At 42.1% G+C, this 15,329-nt stretch overlaps 1 protein-coding gene across 1 annotated transcript in view; it reads right to left on the bottom strand.

Annotated features, from left to right (window-relative positions):
• Window positions 1-15,329, bottom strand: part of GCLC (glutamate-cysteine ligase catalytic subunit) — a 287,303-nt gene that overhangs the window by 168,219 nt on the left and 103,755 nt on the right. Inside the window, exon 7 of the mRNA XM_086926430.1 lies at window positions 3,105-3,179. Coding sequence (XP_086782556.1) covers window positions 3,105-3,179 — 75 coding nt within the window. The remainder of the gene's footprint in view (window positions 1-3,104; window positions 3,180-15,329) is intronic.

Below are 15,329 nucleotides of genomic sequence, written 5' to 3' on the forward strand. Positions count from 1 at the left end.
CCTCGGCTGCCACTAGAGCATCCGGGTGCACAGGTGTGTCTCAGCATCGGGTTCCCAATGTTACCCTATTGGGGATAAACATTTACTGCATTCGGGCACTTCATGGCGACTTGCGGGACCAATCTCCTGGACTTAAGGTGAGTATGAGGCAAGGTCCAAGACCAAACCAATTTGTCACCTCAGGCGGCTCTGGGTTGTCGGGTGCAGAGGTGTGTTACAGCATCGGATGTCCTATTCACTTTAATAGGGAACAGTCTGGTTGCACAGAGGCTGGAAGCTGGGACTGAGAGACTAGTCCGGCTGTACCAACAAGAGGGCTCATGTCTCACGATGCTCAGGGACACCTTTGGTCCTCTTCTCTTGGGGCCTGGGCAGCCAGGTGCAGAGGTGTTCTGACATTCCGTGGTTTCTGTCACCGGAGACACTCTTAGTAGAGGAGCTTGCACAGAGGCTGCAGATGGCATTGGCGAGTCCTCTGTGGGCAAACCCACGGTGTGCTTGGTCTTTGGAGGGTCAAGGGACCACGCTGGCACCGTTGCCCCACTTCAACTTGGGCTAGGAGGCACGGGGGTCCAGTAGAGCTTTACAGTGTTCGGTTTGCAGCTGTCCAAAGACCTCACAGTTCTTTTGGAGTACAGCAGGATGCAGAGAAGCAGCTCTGCTACTCTTCTGGAGTTCCTGAGTTTTTGTTGAGGCAGGCATTCCTCACAGGCTTTTGGAGGGACAGCAGCTGCAGGACGAGACAACTTTAGCACAAGTTTTTCAGGAACAGCAGACAGGCTAGCAGGGTCGGAGCCAAGTTAGTACTTACTTCTTGTGGATCTGAGGTGTCCTTTTTAGGTCAGCAGGAATTTGATATCCTAGTACTAGGGGCTCCTTTAAATACTAGATTTGGGGATGTTAAGGAAGTGTTGGGGGTAGTAGCCTATGGGCTACTTACCCGTGGAATCACTACACACCCTATATGTCCACTTACTGTGGGAAGTGGGCTTAACCCTGTCCCAGAGTTCCTAATTCTGCCATTACCAAGATGGCACGTTTTACATTTTGCATCCACACAGGTAGTCCACCATGGGGGGGGGGGGGGGGGGGGGGGGGGGGAGGGAAACTAGCTTGAGGGTGGACATGCCTCTCTGACTACTAATTTTCCTGCCTGTCCTGGAGCCAAATGGGCCCTGGTAAGGGGGTTGGCATTCCTTCACCTACGAGGAAAGCCAGATTCGTATAACAAAGGCGGTGGGCTCTTTCGACACTCCCAGCCTTGGAATTCTAATTTACCAGCTATCCCTCTAGGGCAGGTACTGTTCCTGACCTCCGGAGTGTGTACTCTCAGCCCAGGGGGTCGGAAACTAGTCTGTGGTAGCAGGCTAGACTGGACCAGCCAGCACACTAAGGGCTGGTAGGTTTTAGGGGGTGCCTTTAAGTCACCTTCTGGGTGCATGTATTGATAAATCCATCACTGGAATCCATGTAGGTTTATTAATAAGCGGTGTTTGATATAAAACACCATATGTTTTAGTGAAGCCATTATGTATCTGGGGAACTCTTTTTGACCAGTGCCTAGTACATGCCTCCAGAGCTATGCATCACAAGCTCATGCACATACGTCATTACATAAAATATAATGCACCCTGCCTTGAGGGTTAAAGGTCTGCTGTAGGTGTTACACACATTGGATGCAGTATCTGTGGCATGACACACAAGAGTGTTTCATGTCATGTTTACATTCCAGGTATGCACCATGTCACACAGTCTGCAATTGCAGTATGTGTGGAATGTGTGTGTGGGTCCCTTAAAGGTGGCAAAAGATATGTTCTAGCCCTTTGAGACCCTCGTTAGCACTCATGCCCAAGGTACCTGGGGTACCATTTACTAGGGACTTACAGGGGTGCTAAAGGCCTAAGCCAATTGCAGCACAACTAGACAACATCTTTTTTTGGGGGGGAAGGGGGCACTGGCATGGAGGTCTGATTAGCAGGCCTCCGTGTACTGTCAAGAGTCACAAATCAGAATTCAGTAACTAAATAGGGAGGAAAAAGTTGGGGGGAAACTGCAACACAAGCCCAGTTTCCTACGGGCAAGCACTGAAGTACGAAATCAGAGAACCCCCTAAAATAACAGTCTGGGGAGAGCTTAAGACAGGAGTGGGTGAAGTCCAGGGAGATTGAAGTCCAGGCTTTAAAATAAAAGCAAGCAATCTAAGGTCAGACGTAAATTCGAGCATAGCCCTTCTCAAAGATGAACTATGGAGGCTTTAAGGGAGACTAGGAGAGCTCAACAGTTCCACCTCACTGGTTGCAGTGGATGTGCTACTAAACAAAACACTATAGTTGAGGCCATGACCCTTTTTGTCACTGTGTATTGCTATTATTTTGTATTTAATCCGTTTTTATTTCATGTGGTGGATCAAGAGATACCTAGCATTAAAAGCAACATAAACGGTTTTGCGAGGATCAGCCCTATCTAGCCAGAGCAGGCTGCAGTTCTTACAGTATGCCCCTGTACTAGATCAACTATAATGACTTCTTGTTAGACCTCAACGATGGTTTATGGCTTTAAGTATAGGAAATGCCAGGGTCCATCTAGCTATAGTCCATGTAGTCAAAGCCAAACCAGTTGTAGCAGTCCCATGATTAACAAAAAAACAGTTCAGACTTGTATAAACATGTATCTTTCTGTAAGTAAGGGTTTTAAGTCTTATTTACATAAAGGGATTAAAGAGGCCACTCGCTTGGAGTAATGAGAAAAGGAGATCCATGATAGGGAAATACAGGAAAAGTTCAGAAGATGAACCCTTTAATTCTGGTGAAAATAGGAAATAACAATGGCAAAGCAGAAATGGGGAGACATTAAAGACACCTGTTAAAAAAGAAACAGTTTCGAGTTCCTCCAAGCATGTAGCCTACAGAGGTTAGAAATAGCATATGTTCGTATAAAAAATAATATTTAACTTATGGATGATCAACCTTTACATCATATTAACAATGCAGTACTTCACTGGTGTGGATCATTTACCTTAAACTACACGCATGGACCTAGAAATGGTTAACAAAAAAAGGTGCATATACAGGCTTCTGCCATCTGAGGGCAGATATATCACTTACCACAATTGGACAAATTGTAGCTAATTGATCATAAAGATATCTAGCTTCTGCTATACTGCAAGCTTGGAATGTCACCTGTGAAAGAATAGAAAAAGAAAATATTATTTGCTTGCAATCCTAGTTCTGCAGTGTAGGTATGTTCACTGAAGCCATAACATAGAATATGCTCTCCAGCGTGTGGGGACCCAGGAACAATTCTTTCTTGTACAGTAAAAAGGAGCATCTAGGACTAGAGTTGGAGGTAAAAAGCTGCCATTTTCAAAATGACAGTCCAACCTTCATTGGGAAATAGGCCAGCTTATTCTGAAATGTTCTCTCAAGTAATGACCACTTGAATACAATACATGAGACAACATTGCAGCAGCTTGTAAGAAACCGTACTCCAGCGTTAGATGTGCCCTTGCAAATTCTTACATGACAGAGAAACGAAGGGAAAGTGGCCTGTCACGTTAAAAGTGCTCAAAGTAGAAAAACAAGCATTTGCAATGCAATAGGTCTCGCATTTGTAAAGTTAGAGCTGTTGGCGTTGAAAATTATTTTTGCAGGGGAGTTATTATATTTGTATAGCACATTTGCCAAAGGTATAATAAAGCGAAAGTAAAAAACAGTCATTTTCAATTCCAACACCTCTAACAAATACGAGACCTATTGCATTGGAAATGCAATCAGTCTCGCATTCGTTGGAGTTAGTCATAAATGGCATGTTTTTTTTTTTTTTTAACTAGCTATGTTGCAGGGTGCAGTACCATATGTGGCCAAAAGAGGTCCAATGGACCTCTTTTGGCCACATATGGTACTGCACCCTGCAAAGTTGGAGTTATTGGCATTATAAATGCCAATATTTTTTAACTAGCCATGTTGCAGCCTGTAATATAATGGGTTAACCCTCACTGTTGGAGACCTATTGACTTAAGCAAATGTTTTCCAGATAAAAGCCAGTCCTACTTCCTTTTGCATAGTTTTTCATAATAAACAGATCAGACCTGTAGTCTCTGGAATAACTTGCTGCACACCAGTCAGGCCTACAGCTGTTTTCAGTGGCTTGCCACCATAACTAACTCAGGGCTAATTCCAGTGAACGTAAGCTTTCCTACAAGACAGTCCTACTTACTAAAACTCGTCTACTACGGTAATCTGAAGTATCGATCTGCAGGCTTTAATATAGAGTAACAATCCACCTTTAAAAGCCTATTTACTTTAACTTATGCTTTTCACAATAAATGTGTCCCCCCTACTGCCTCAGTTGTACCATTTCATAATAAACAAGAAGTCCTTTTCAACTATCTGTTTTGTCACAAGCCATAAAGTGCTAATACAAGTGGAGAAACAAAAATATGGCTCAATCAAATCCTGTACTCAGGGCAACCAGCATGTGGGTGGAGCCTAAGTCATTCTGTCAGTAGTACTCTGAAAGGTTTTATCACTTAAGGCCTGGCGAAAACTGCATTGTCGACTAGACCTAAAATGGGTTCCAGCAAATTCACTATGTTGCAACCTCCAGTCATACATGTACCCTGGAAGCACACTAAGGCCACTTAAAGGTGGTTAGAAGCATTTTACAAACCAATCAATAAAAGAGTTCGTCTCAATAGACTAAGGTAGTGGATTTTACTCCCCTGATGTCCCTCGTATTTACATGCACAGTAAGGCCTTTTGGGTAGTACGGCGACCTCAAACAATTCTGAGAAATAAATCACTTCCGTTGTTGTTTGTATTTTAACAGCCCTTCAGTATTGGTATTTTATTTATAAAGTTCCAGGGTTCCATTCAGGCATTTTTTGTGGACCTTTCAATTTGGCCGACTTTAGCAAAGGAAAGGCTTTCACTGATTACGGAATGCAGACAGCATGGAACAGATGGTCGCTGAAAGTTGATTGGTTGGGGTCGTTCTAGCGTCTCAGGTTTTCGACCCTTGATAAACCATGGAATGTCTTGTTGTGTTTGACAAGAAGGCAGTGTTTCAAATTCAGCATCTCCTGATGACGGACTGGCCATTCACAAGTAGACTCCATGCCCTTCGAGGCAAAAGGGAAAGTGGCCCTTCGCTTTAGTAGGCCTTTTGTTCTTGGTTTCCCACAATTTCATATGAACACGCATGTGACCGAGTTTACTGTGGGAATAATTATTTTTTTAAGGGGATGATAGACTTGCACTGGATGAAGAGGACCCTTACCATTAAGATATATCCACAATTGTAAAAAATGAACGGTCCCCAAAATAGTTGGTGTGAAAGGGTTAATAAAACTATAAAGGAAACCTAGCGGGAAGAATCTGCTCAACGTTTTATATTTTTTACCTCTTGTTTAAAGAGGTCTCCTTTAAAGACTTATTTGAGTAGTGTTTTTTCTTCTACCTGCAGATTTGCACCAGTCTGTATTCAGCTCACACTTTTAATGAACAGTGTGGCACTTGTGCTTTGGTGATAGGCACAAATGGACAATGAGCTGCACCTCACTGGTGGTCAAAGTTGGCTGAAAAGTGGCCAGTGTTACTTGTGATCCTGTGCTGCGAAGACGTCTCACTGCCGTTCAGGATAGACTGCCTTTATGTAGTGGGCCACAACTGGGCCACAACTGGTTAACATATGGTTCGCCCCTTTCTGCAGAGGTATAGATGAACTAAAACCACTGGAATGGAATTTGGATCAGAGGAAATCCTGTTGGTCCGGTCTGAATAGGTGCTTATGACTGACTCTTCAGTTATACTAAATCCCATATTATGTCAATTAATAGGCATTGAAACAGCCAAATGGTAGAGCGCTTTCCAGCGCAGGTCTGAAATATATTTTATAACACCCTTACTTGTTTGCTGGTGGGTATTACACTAACATGCAGGAAAGGAACAGGATGGTGGAGGGGGAACAAGGGATATGCAATTCAATCAGCAAATGAGGGAAAAAGTGAACTTTAATTTTAGGGCAAGGCAAGATGGCGAACATTATTATACAGTGAGCCTATTAACGGTGCACAGCGGAGTCCATGGATATGCCGCCTGTCCTTTATTAAAATGTAAGATTTCTCTGTATCGACCAAGAAAATCTCAAATGAGCCCTGCAGATTGAGAAATATTCTATAATGATGGGTAATGGTTCTCTTGACGCCTAGATCAGAGTCTCAAAAAGTGCACAATGGTAGCCACTAAAACTGTATTTGCAAGAGCGTAGGTTTTATTAGCTTTCTCAAATCCAGTTCCTCTCCAGGGCAGAGCTCTGGTTTGTCTCTTGTGCCTGTCCTCCTGTGCTTGGATATAGTTTTCCCATGCAAGTTTCCAAGCTCTGCGTGTTGTCAGCTGTTTTCCTGTCCTCATATCCCTCCTCTACTCTCCTCTCAGAGTTCCATGTTTGTTATTTTTGCCTCCACACACACACCCCATGTGGCTACGGATTCCAGCTTTTGTCAGCAACGCATGTATTTTATCTAAATGTTTATTTATACCTGCTACAACTGCATGCACTCTATCGTTTCTGTTTCTGCCCCGTGGTCTTGTGGAGGATTTTAAAAGGCATCAATAGCTCCCAACTGGCTGCTCAGTGGAATTGTAACTAGATATTGCACCGAAATGAAACCACAGTAATAAACAACTAATTAGAAACAGAAGGCCCCTCTAAAGATAAGAAATTGCTTCACGACACCCGTGAAGCAGACAATCCAGTCCAGATGGGCTGGAAGAAAAGGGCAGCAACCAAAAAGGCTCAGTTCCAATCTTCAGTTCAAAATCGGAGGCCAGCGTTTTACATAAGAGAGGACGTCGGCCAATGAAATTGATGGGCAGGGCTTTAAGCCACCTTCTGAAATCGCCTCGCTCACAAGAGGTCTCACAGAGCGAGCAGTGCGTTGAGTTGCGCTGCAACGCTAAGCGAGACCTAACAAGCATTGCTCCCTCAAGGAGCCAGCGTGTTCCATCGCTCAGCATTCTAGTAGTTTGAGTCAGCTTTACTCCTTTATTCTGGCTTGTGCCAAGAGGACCTTTTATCACTATAGTTTGAGATGGAGTTTAAACAGCTTTTGAGTGGGATTGTAAAGCTCTACAAACAAGTTGGGGGCCTTCATTCTCAGTTTATTTATTTATTTATATTTATTTTTAGAGTTTTCTATAGCGCGAACTTGAACCGATTAGGTTATCAGAGCGCTTTACATAGCACCAGTTCCATTACATGTTATCACAGCAGTTTACATAGAATCAGTTACGTTGCACATTTCAGGATCTTGAAACGATTAGGTTATCAAAGCGCTTTACATAAGACAGCATTCGATGTCCAGTGCCCTCCTCCGCCGTGTAGCGGGGGACCTCTTCCAGCCCTCCGAAGTCGTCGGGCTGTCGGGACTAGGCTCCTGGAATTTCAGCTGCCCCTTTACAACTAATTTGTTTGAAGTCATGACGGAAATCTTAAACCCAGCAGCAACCAAGTGAGCTCTCTGTCTCAGTTATCATGGATACTTTGTAACCTTGATCTGCTCAAAAGGACCCTCTTGGCTTTAATCCCCACCTTAGCGGGATATTCTTTTTGGAGACAATGACTCTTCCATTTCTTCCTCTCGGTTCACTACTCTAATGGGCAGGAGTGCATTTAGGAAAATAGCAGCTTTTTACTTCAAATTCAAGATATGGATGATGATTTCTAATACATATATGTATTTATAGTTATATACATAAAAGCAGTGCTCTATCAAAAGATCCTTGGATGCAGAATAATATCTTACAGTAAACCGGTTAAAATTAAAATTGCTCTCAATTGAGCTTACTGGAAAAAACTCTATTTAAATGCAGCCTAAAAAAAAAGGTAAGAAAAGAGGAAAAATCATACTGAATATTCAGACGGCAATTTTAAGTCTTTTATTAGCTTTTATTCTTCCTCTCTGTGCAGCATAAAAAGCAAAGCGTGTATGCCGACCATTCAAGTGGACGACTTGAGTTAAAGTGGCTAGAATAAAGAAAATGCCTTAAAGGACTGATTGCAATAATGTTTGTTTCATAAGGGTAGAGGGGCTTTTCCAACTGTAAGGTTCAATGCGGTGTGTCAATGGAAATTCTAAACTGCAAGGAGTGCTAGTCCACTCTAAACTATTCTCATCTCTCAATTGCAAATTGGTGGAAATAAACTTAAAATGCTGTGTGCATAAACTAATTGTGCCTCATCAAAATTAAAAGGTTTATTCTGGAGGAGAAATTGGTGAAAAATGCCGGTTCACATACACAGTTGAAGCAAAAACACTCAAGTACCATCTTAAGTGCACAATACTGTATGTGTAGCAAGTCAGAAAATGCTGCGTACTGATTAAATCAAGGGGACATTAAACATAAGAAAAACAAGCATTGGCATAGCCAATAGGTCTCGCCTTTGGGACTTTATAAGTGTTTAGTTATCCAGCACAATATCCTTGGTGGAACAACATCAACTGTTGCATGGCTAAACACTTATAAGGTCCCAAAGGCGAGACCTATTGGCTATGCCAGGGAGTGCCGAAAGCGGGGAGTACAGTGAGACAAAGAGAAGATGAGGCAGATGGGGGAGAGGGAGAGATGCCGAGATGGGGGATAAAAGAGTGTGGAGCCGACAATGCGTGGCGATAGCGGGTGAGTGTGTGGGAGGGTAGAGTGGTGTCACCGGGCCGAGCGAGTGCAGCAGAGCGGATATGGAGTCACGGGATACTTAGGCGAATCTGGGACACAAACCCAGATCTGCGAGGGGAAAAGAGACAAAAGGAACTCACCAGATAAACAAGCATGTGAAATGTGATAGCTCAAAGGTTCACTAATGCGAGTCCTATTGGCTCTGCTAATAATAATGCAACAGCAATAGCTCAAATTTTCAGTAATGCAGAGCTACTGCATTGCAAGTGTTATTTTCTATTTTTTTTTTAAGCAATTGCGTCACCCGCGCTTTTTGTATTAAAAAAAAAAAAATAAGGGATGTCTTAAGAGAACACTGGCAAAGAAGAGCAAACCAAACTAAAAACAGTGCTGTGCAAAACAGATGTCAGGATACCTAAACATCATAAACTTGGGGATGGCTAGTGGCCTTTATTACACTTTACACCACTGTAGACATCGTACAACCACGACTGCAACTAACTGCGTCACTCTTTCACTTTCCTGACGTGTTGCCTGTTTTGGGCAGCAGCGGACACATTTATTTAGATTTACAGTTTTTTGTAAAGCGCTAAATTCCTTTTTCCAGTCCCCTCAAAGTGCAGGATCACTGCTAGCAGTGAGAATGTTAAACGTGGAATACCTGATTGTCCTTCAAAAAAGTTTTATTTGGTGTTAAAGGCACCAGTTTTATTTGGTGTTAAAGGCACCAGCTTCCAAAAACCACTGCTCCACCCTTCTTAGAGAGTTAAGAAGGGTGAGAGGTACGGGCGAGAGGGATTCTGTGCTTCTTCACCCGTACATAAATATCCGACAGGAGAGGCTACGCCCCACCATTTATTGGCCCCTCGTAAACTGGCCCTAGAACTCACCTAACAAAATGTTCTTTAACACTGGCTGCCGCAGAAGAATGCATACGGACACAAACACCCTACCTATTGCCCGATTTTCCTCCTATGCTCTTCTTCCATTTGGGAAAACGTGATGGTAGCTGTCTGGGAGCCAGCATGTGGCACGCACAGGTATGCTGATGAGAAACGGTGGGCTGCATTATGGGCACATGAGGCGGACTTTGAGAGAACGCGTGGAAAGTGTTAGTGTCAGACGTGTGCACCACTGTGCTTTCTATTCCCAATCTCACTGCAATAAAAGTAAGATGTGTTTGGTTGAGTGTTGAGTTCACTTCTGACGCAACTCATCATTGCCCCTATAACTGAACACAACTAGCGACTGTGGATAAGAAGTCCATTCGCTGCATTCATGTAATACACCGGGATGCTACGTACTGACAAGCCACAGACCTTTAAGTGTCACAATGTATTCTTCAAAATGGTTTGAACCTCGCTTAAAAACAACACATACCGAGTAACACTCAGCATGTGACGCAGGTCTGTCCATCATAAAATACTATACCATGCCAAATACATCACGCAGTTTGGGAATCAAATATTGCGAAATTAAGGCTCACTGTAACGTGGTTGTGAAATCCAGATCTTCCTGTGACAGGGCAGACACTTAGAATCAGGAGCTATGAGCACTATGCTAAAATCAAGTGAATTACGCCATTAATACACATCCTTACCGCTCGCAAAGTGCCCCTTTGGTTGCAGAGACATCAACATTATCAGGACAGATTTGAGTGACGGGCCATTTGTCCAGCAAACTGGGATGCCGTCTCTTACCAATAAGAAATGTGTTCTGTATTTACATATTAACATGTAATACTGCAATTTTAATATTTGCATCTTCAACCACGCTTAGCTGAGTTCTGCATATTCTATAATTTCCATCTTTCTGTTGACAAACACGAATTACAGTGGCTTGCATTGGTATTTTTGTGAATTTAGCAGGTTGTGTATTCTTTGGTGGCCTGAAAAGGGAGTGACGCCTGAGAGTGAAGTATAGGTTTAGCATTGCAGATGGCTGTAAGTTGGAAATGAAAAGAGCAGCAACACCAAAGTAGGTCCCCTTGGGCCTTCTTGTGCTGCACATGGGTGGCGTGACTGCTGTTGGGGTGATGGGCAGTGATTGTCAGAGCCTAGTGAATGGCAAGCAGGGACTTACTAGTTATCAGGGTTGATGTTCAAGCTTTACCGAATAATTCTTGGATCAGGGTTGATGTTCAAGCTTTACCGAATAATTCTTGGTTTGAATTTAACTAAAAAGTTTTAAAGTAAACAAGCGATGCACAGTCTTGTGGAGGTAGGGTGAAGGGGACGTGCATCTGGACCAGACACACACAGCGTTTCCCTTGCGGGAGCAAACAGCAGCACCATCTGTTTTGAAGATAATTACTAACAGATGGCGCCGCTGCTCGCTCCTGCAAGGGAAACACCAAATGTGCATGTGTTGCAAATCAAAGCAATGCAAAACGTGCACGTGTTTAGGCAAAAGTGGTGATCGATTGCAAAAGGTCCACTCCTATCCAGCGCTTGCGTGCTGCGTAGATGAGACCTAAAAATCATGAATGTCAGCAGCTCTGAAAAACTGAATCATGTTTTGAGTGAACGTGAAGTCCATTATTTAAAAGTCATTAAAAATTAAACATTGTTGCACTTCCAGGGCCCAAAATAATAATAGTTGGATGCACAAATTAAAAGTGCCACAATTTTTGCTCTAATGAGATTTTTCGACTTACCCAAAGTGTAGTCTAAATAAGGTACCTTCACAGTTACCACGAAAGTGAAAGGGTGCCGAATACAAGCAATGCTTTTTAGGGGCTTGCACTAGTTACGTAGCATCATCCCTTCACAGCAGAGCTGCTGTACCCTTAGTGGGGTCAGATCATTTTGCAGGAAGGTGATATTACCAAAGGAGAGTCAGGACTGAACCATTTCACAGGGTAAGCGTACTTGTAATTCTTCAGCTAGAAAATGTTACTTACTTGTAATCCTGGTTCTGAATTGAAGGATTTCACAGTGAAGCCATTAATATAGAATATTTTTTGTCAATATGTGCCGGTACCGCATCCCTTTGTAGATACACATCACTGGAGATGGACATTTTCAAAAAGTCATATAATCATGCCACCTCCATATAATAAAACCGGTAGCTTACACTACATTTCTCGGAGATCGCCATTTTAAAACCTACATTACTAGATCAAGCTAAAGTATTATTCCATCAAAATATGGAACAAGAAAGTTCCCAATTACTTTATACGAACAGTTAAGGAAAAGGAGACTCCTAGGTTAACGGTAGATTAAGTTAAAAAAGGCATACTTCTAGCAGCTTGTCTCACAGCTTCAGGTCTTTTGAAAGCTTAGCATTATGCTAACAATCAATCGGTAACGAAGATACAAAATCGACATTTGGGGAGGAGGGAGGGTTGTTTAGGACTTCAGTTAGGATTCCTACGATACAGAACTAGAATTTCAAGTAAGATTTTCTTATGCATCATATGATCCTCACTGAGCATCATAAACCTAGAATAGATTAGCAAACGTATTCCCTGAAGCAAATTTTAATGCCCAATGGGTAAAGTGGGTACAACTTTATCAATATCAAAGACACAGTCAGTCAATCAAATAGTTTTTTTTTTAAACTGCTAGACCTACTGTAGAGTCAGTTCTGTTTTCTTCATCCAAACAAACGGTTAGTAAATCAATAGGCTGATTTCCATGTGGGTGCTTTACAAATGTCCATTAAAGGAACATTTCTCAGCCAAGCTGCAAAGAAGCCGCTCTCACCCTTGTGGAATGAGCTCTTGGGTTACACAGAAGAGGTTTGCTGAGGTGTTAACAACATATAGTAGAGTAAACTATTCATCTAACACTGCTTTACGTTATAGATGCCGTCCCACTACGATGGGGTCCACACTTAAAAATAAGCTTGTGTTCCTCATATTCTCTGCCCTATCTAAATATAATTGTAAGAAACGCTTTCGTGGGTCAATGCATACTCGCTGGGACAACAGAAGGCTGCACAAGCAAACACTCGGAAGGTGGTAAAATGGAGGTCAACAAATAAGGGAGAATATGGATACGACTGGGAGAAAAAAACTAACAAAGACAAGGAACTATTTGGGGAAACCGGGATGGAATTACAACCGGTTAAAAAACACTAACCATACCGACGAAACAGCCCTGAGGAAGTCACAGCCACGGGCAACGAAACAAGTGTTGGCTAAAAAAATAAAATAAAAAATAAATAAATACAAAAAATAAAAAGAACTACACAAGATATGAGACTAAACCTAACAAATACAAAGAAAGACAAGAATTGTTGATATCTGTTATTTATGTAATACAGGTTAGCATTAGCGTTTGCTGGGGAAAACAATTAGAAATTTAATTGGAACACTCTAATATCCAAAAAATGGTGTGACCTTTCTGCAGGATGGAAAGAAAACAAGAAGAGAAATGGACAGGTTAATAAGAAAGTACCTTGGGCGCAAAATTTGGACTTGTGCTTAAAACAGCTACATCATGATGCAAAACTCTATAGGGCACAATTGCAGTTACGGCTTGAAGATTATTGGCCCTAGCAAATGTAATCGCTATATAAAAGCCACTTTTCAAGCTAGATGCTGCAAAAAGACCTTATGGATAGGCTCAAATGGGGGAACCATTACTTTAGAAAGAACCATACTCAGTCCCCAACGGGGAGGAGGCTCTGAGCAAACATTTTTTTCAATGCTTCCAAAAACTTTTTATTCACTGGAATTGCAAGCAAGGACTTTTCATTTGGAGCCTTTTCAGTAGGGTGTACTGACAGCAAAGTGACAATTTTTGATTACCTCAGGTGTAGCAGATAAAGTATTTAAAAGTGTTTGGTTATCAGTTTCAACCGATTTCGAATAGTAGCAACCCCCGGGATTGAAATCTTCCTTAATCCATTTAAACTGTGAATCTCCAATTTCCCACTGGATGGCATAGCCGAGATTTTAGCCACAACGTTATATTTTACTCATGGTCTGAAGCTATGTGTCTTTTTTTGGGGTGGCGTGGGGGGGGGGGGGGGTCTGAGAAGTGCACTGGCTATTGACTATTTGTTACTGTAAAATATCCTAGCATTTTCTCAAACTACAACATCAATATATGGGTGCTCACAAAGATCACTATGAGAAACCACCAGACTAAATTAAAACCATTTTAAATGATTTCATCTATGGACGCCTGCCAAAGAATGAATTAATGTGTGATCACATTAATCTGTCATATTTAATTGAGAATAAGAAATTTTTGCGGACATGTACAGGTTTAACACCTCTGGTATGCAATAGCACCTCTGTAGTATTCTGCATTATTCACAGGAACACATAATACAATACTGCTGACAAACAGCACGTCTGACTCTTACTGCTATCTACAAAAGGGCGAAATGGTATTTTATGAGGACATGCAGGATCATTTTACACTCCCAACTTTTCAGGGAAAGGCAGACGGAATGAGTCTAGTAAGGAGAATTCAAGAAAAGACAGATCCGGTTTACCCAGGTACACAAATATTGTACCACAATATCTTTGTCATATGACATGAAATGTGGATGCCAGGTTAAGATGCAGGAAGATCCAAACTGCATATCATACTCATGGCCTTCAGTCTTATAATGTGGGTGAGTAATGCAGCTCATGCTCTTTATGACTGGCAGAGAAATTGCCTAATTATTTACCACCCAAAGTTAATGGAAACTCAAGAGGAGGGGAAAATACAGCATATTATGAGCTGGCCCCAGGGGGACCATAAACCAGGGTGAATTAAATCAGAGAAATCAATAATTCTGGATAAGTTTACCGCACTAATTGCGCAGGAATTCAGATGTGGTTCAACAACACCACTTCGTTTGCCGTTTGGGCAGGAAGCTTGTGCTAGCCTGGTCTGTCGGGAGAGAAGGAGACTGAGGTGTACAACAAACGACCGTCCAGATGCATTCATTGGCAGGAGTGCTTTCCCATAACTGATTAAAACAGCAACTAAACACATGGAACAAAACACACCCATTCTGACTAATTACTAAAACCCCAAGCATATTCCCCTAATTTTGTTCTCCTGTACCACCTCTCAAAGAGGGATCATGAGACCCTTGTTAAATTCTCTAATCTCCATCTCCTTTCGTCGAATATGATTTATAAATGGCTCTGACCCTCCAAAAAGATTTGAAAGAAACAAAACTCCTATATGCAGTGCTTACTGTAATTGATGGTCCAGGTACAATAACAATGGTATAATTTGAAAAATGAATGTATTGGACTAGGACAGTAATGTTTGGGGCAAACCTTTGAGGTTGCTAAAATGTATATACAATCAGAATTCTGAAAAACAATGGGCAGCAGCCACTGTAATGAAAAAATAAATAAACAATGAAAACAGGAAAGCTGGGTCTATTCAATCATTTTGCAATTGTTTATTGAGATACACCTAGTCAGTAAAAAAGCCTCCGACAAATGGAGGTCAAAGGACAACAAGGTGCAGTTAGTATTATTACCATGACAAGGAATAAAGATGCATTTATCATTCACATCATAATAGTAGGACAGATGACAGATGCTCAGGCAGGAAAAGAGAAAAAAGACCTTTTAAAGGCGGACTAGCAACATCACCAGCACATCAAAACGAGTTTAGGGGGGCAGACACCTGCTGGTAACAAAGACAATTTCAACAACAAGGGGTGCTTCCAGAAAACCCCTGGTCATCT

The sequence above is a fragment of the Lissotriton vulgaris genome, chromosome 6 (genome assembly GCF_964263255.1).
Source record: "Lissotriton vulgaris chromosome 6, aLisVul1.2, whole genome shotgun sequence".
In the NCBI taxonomy this organism is placed as follows: Eukaryota; Metazoa; Chordata; class Amphibia; order Caudata; family Salamandridae; genus Lissotriton; species Lissotriton vulgaris.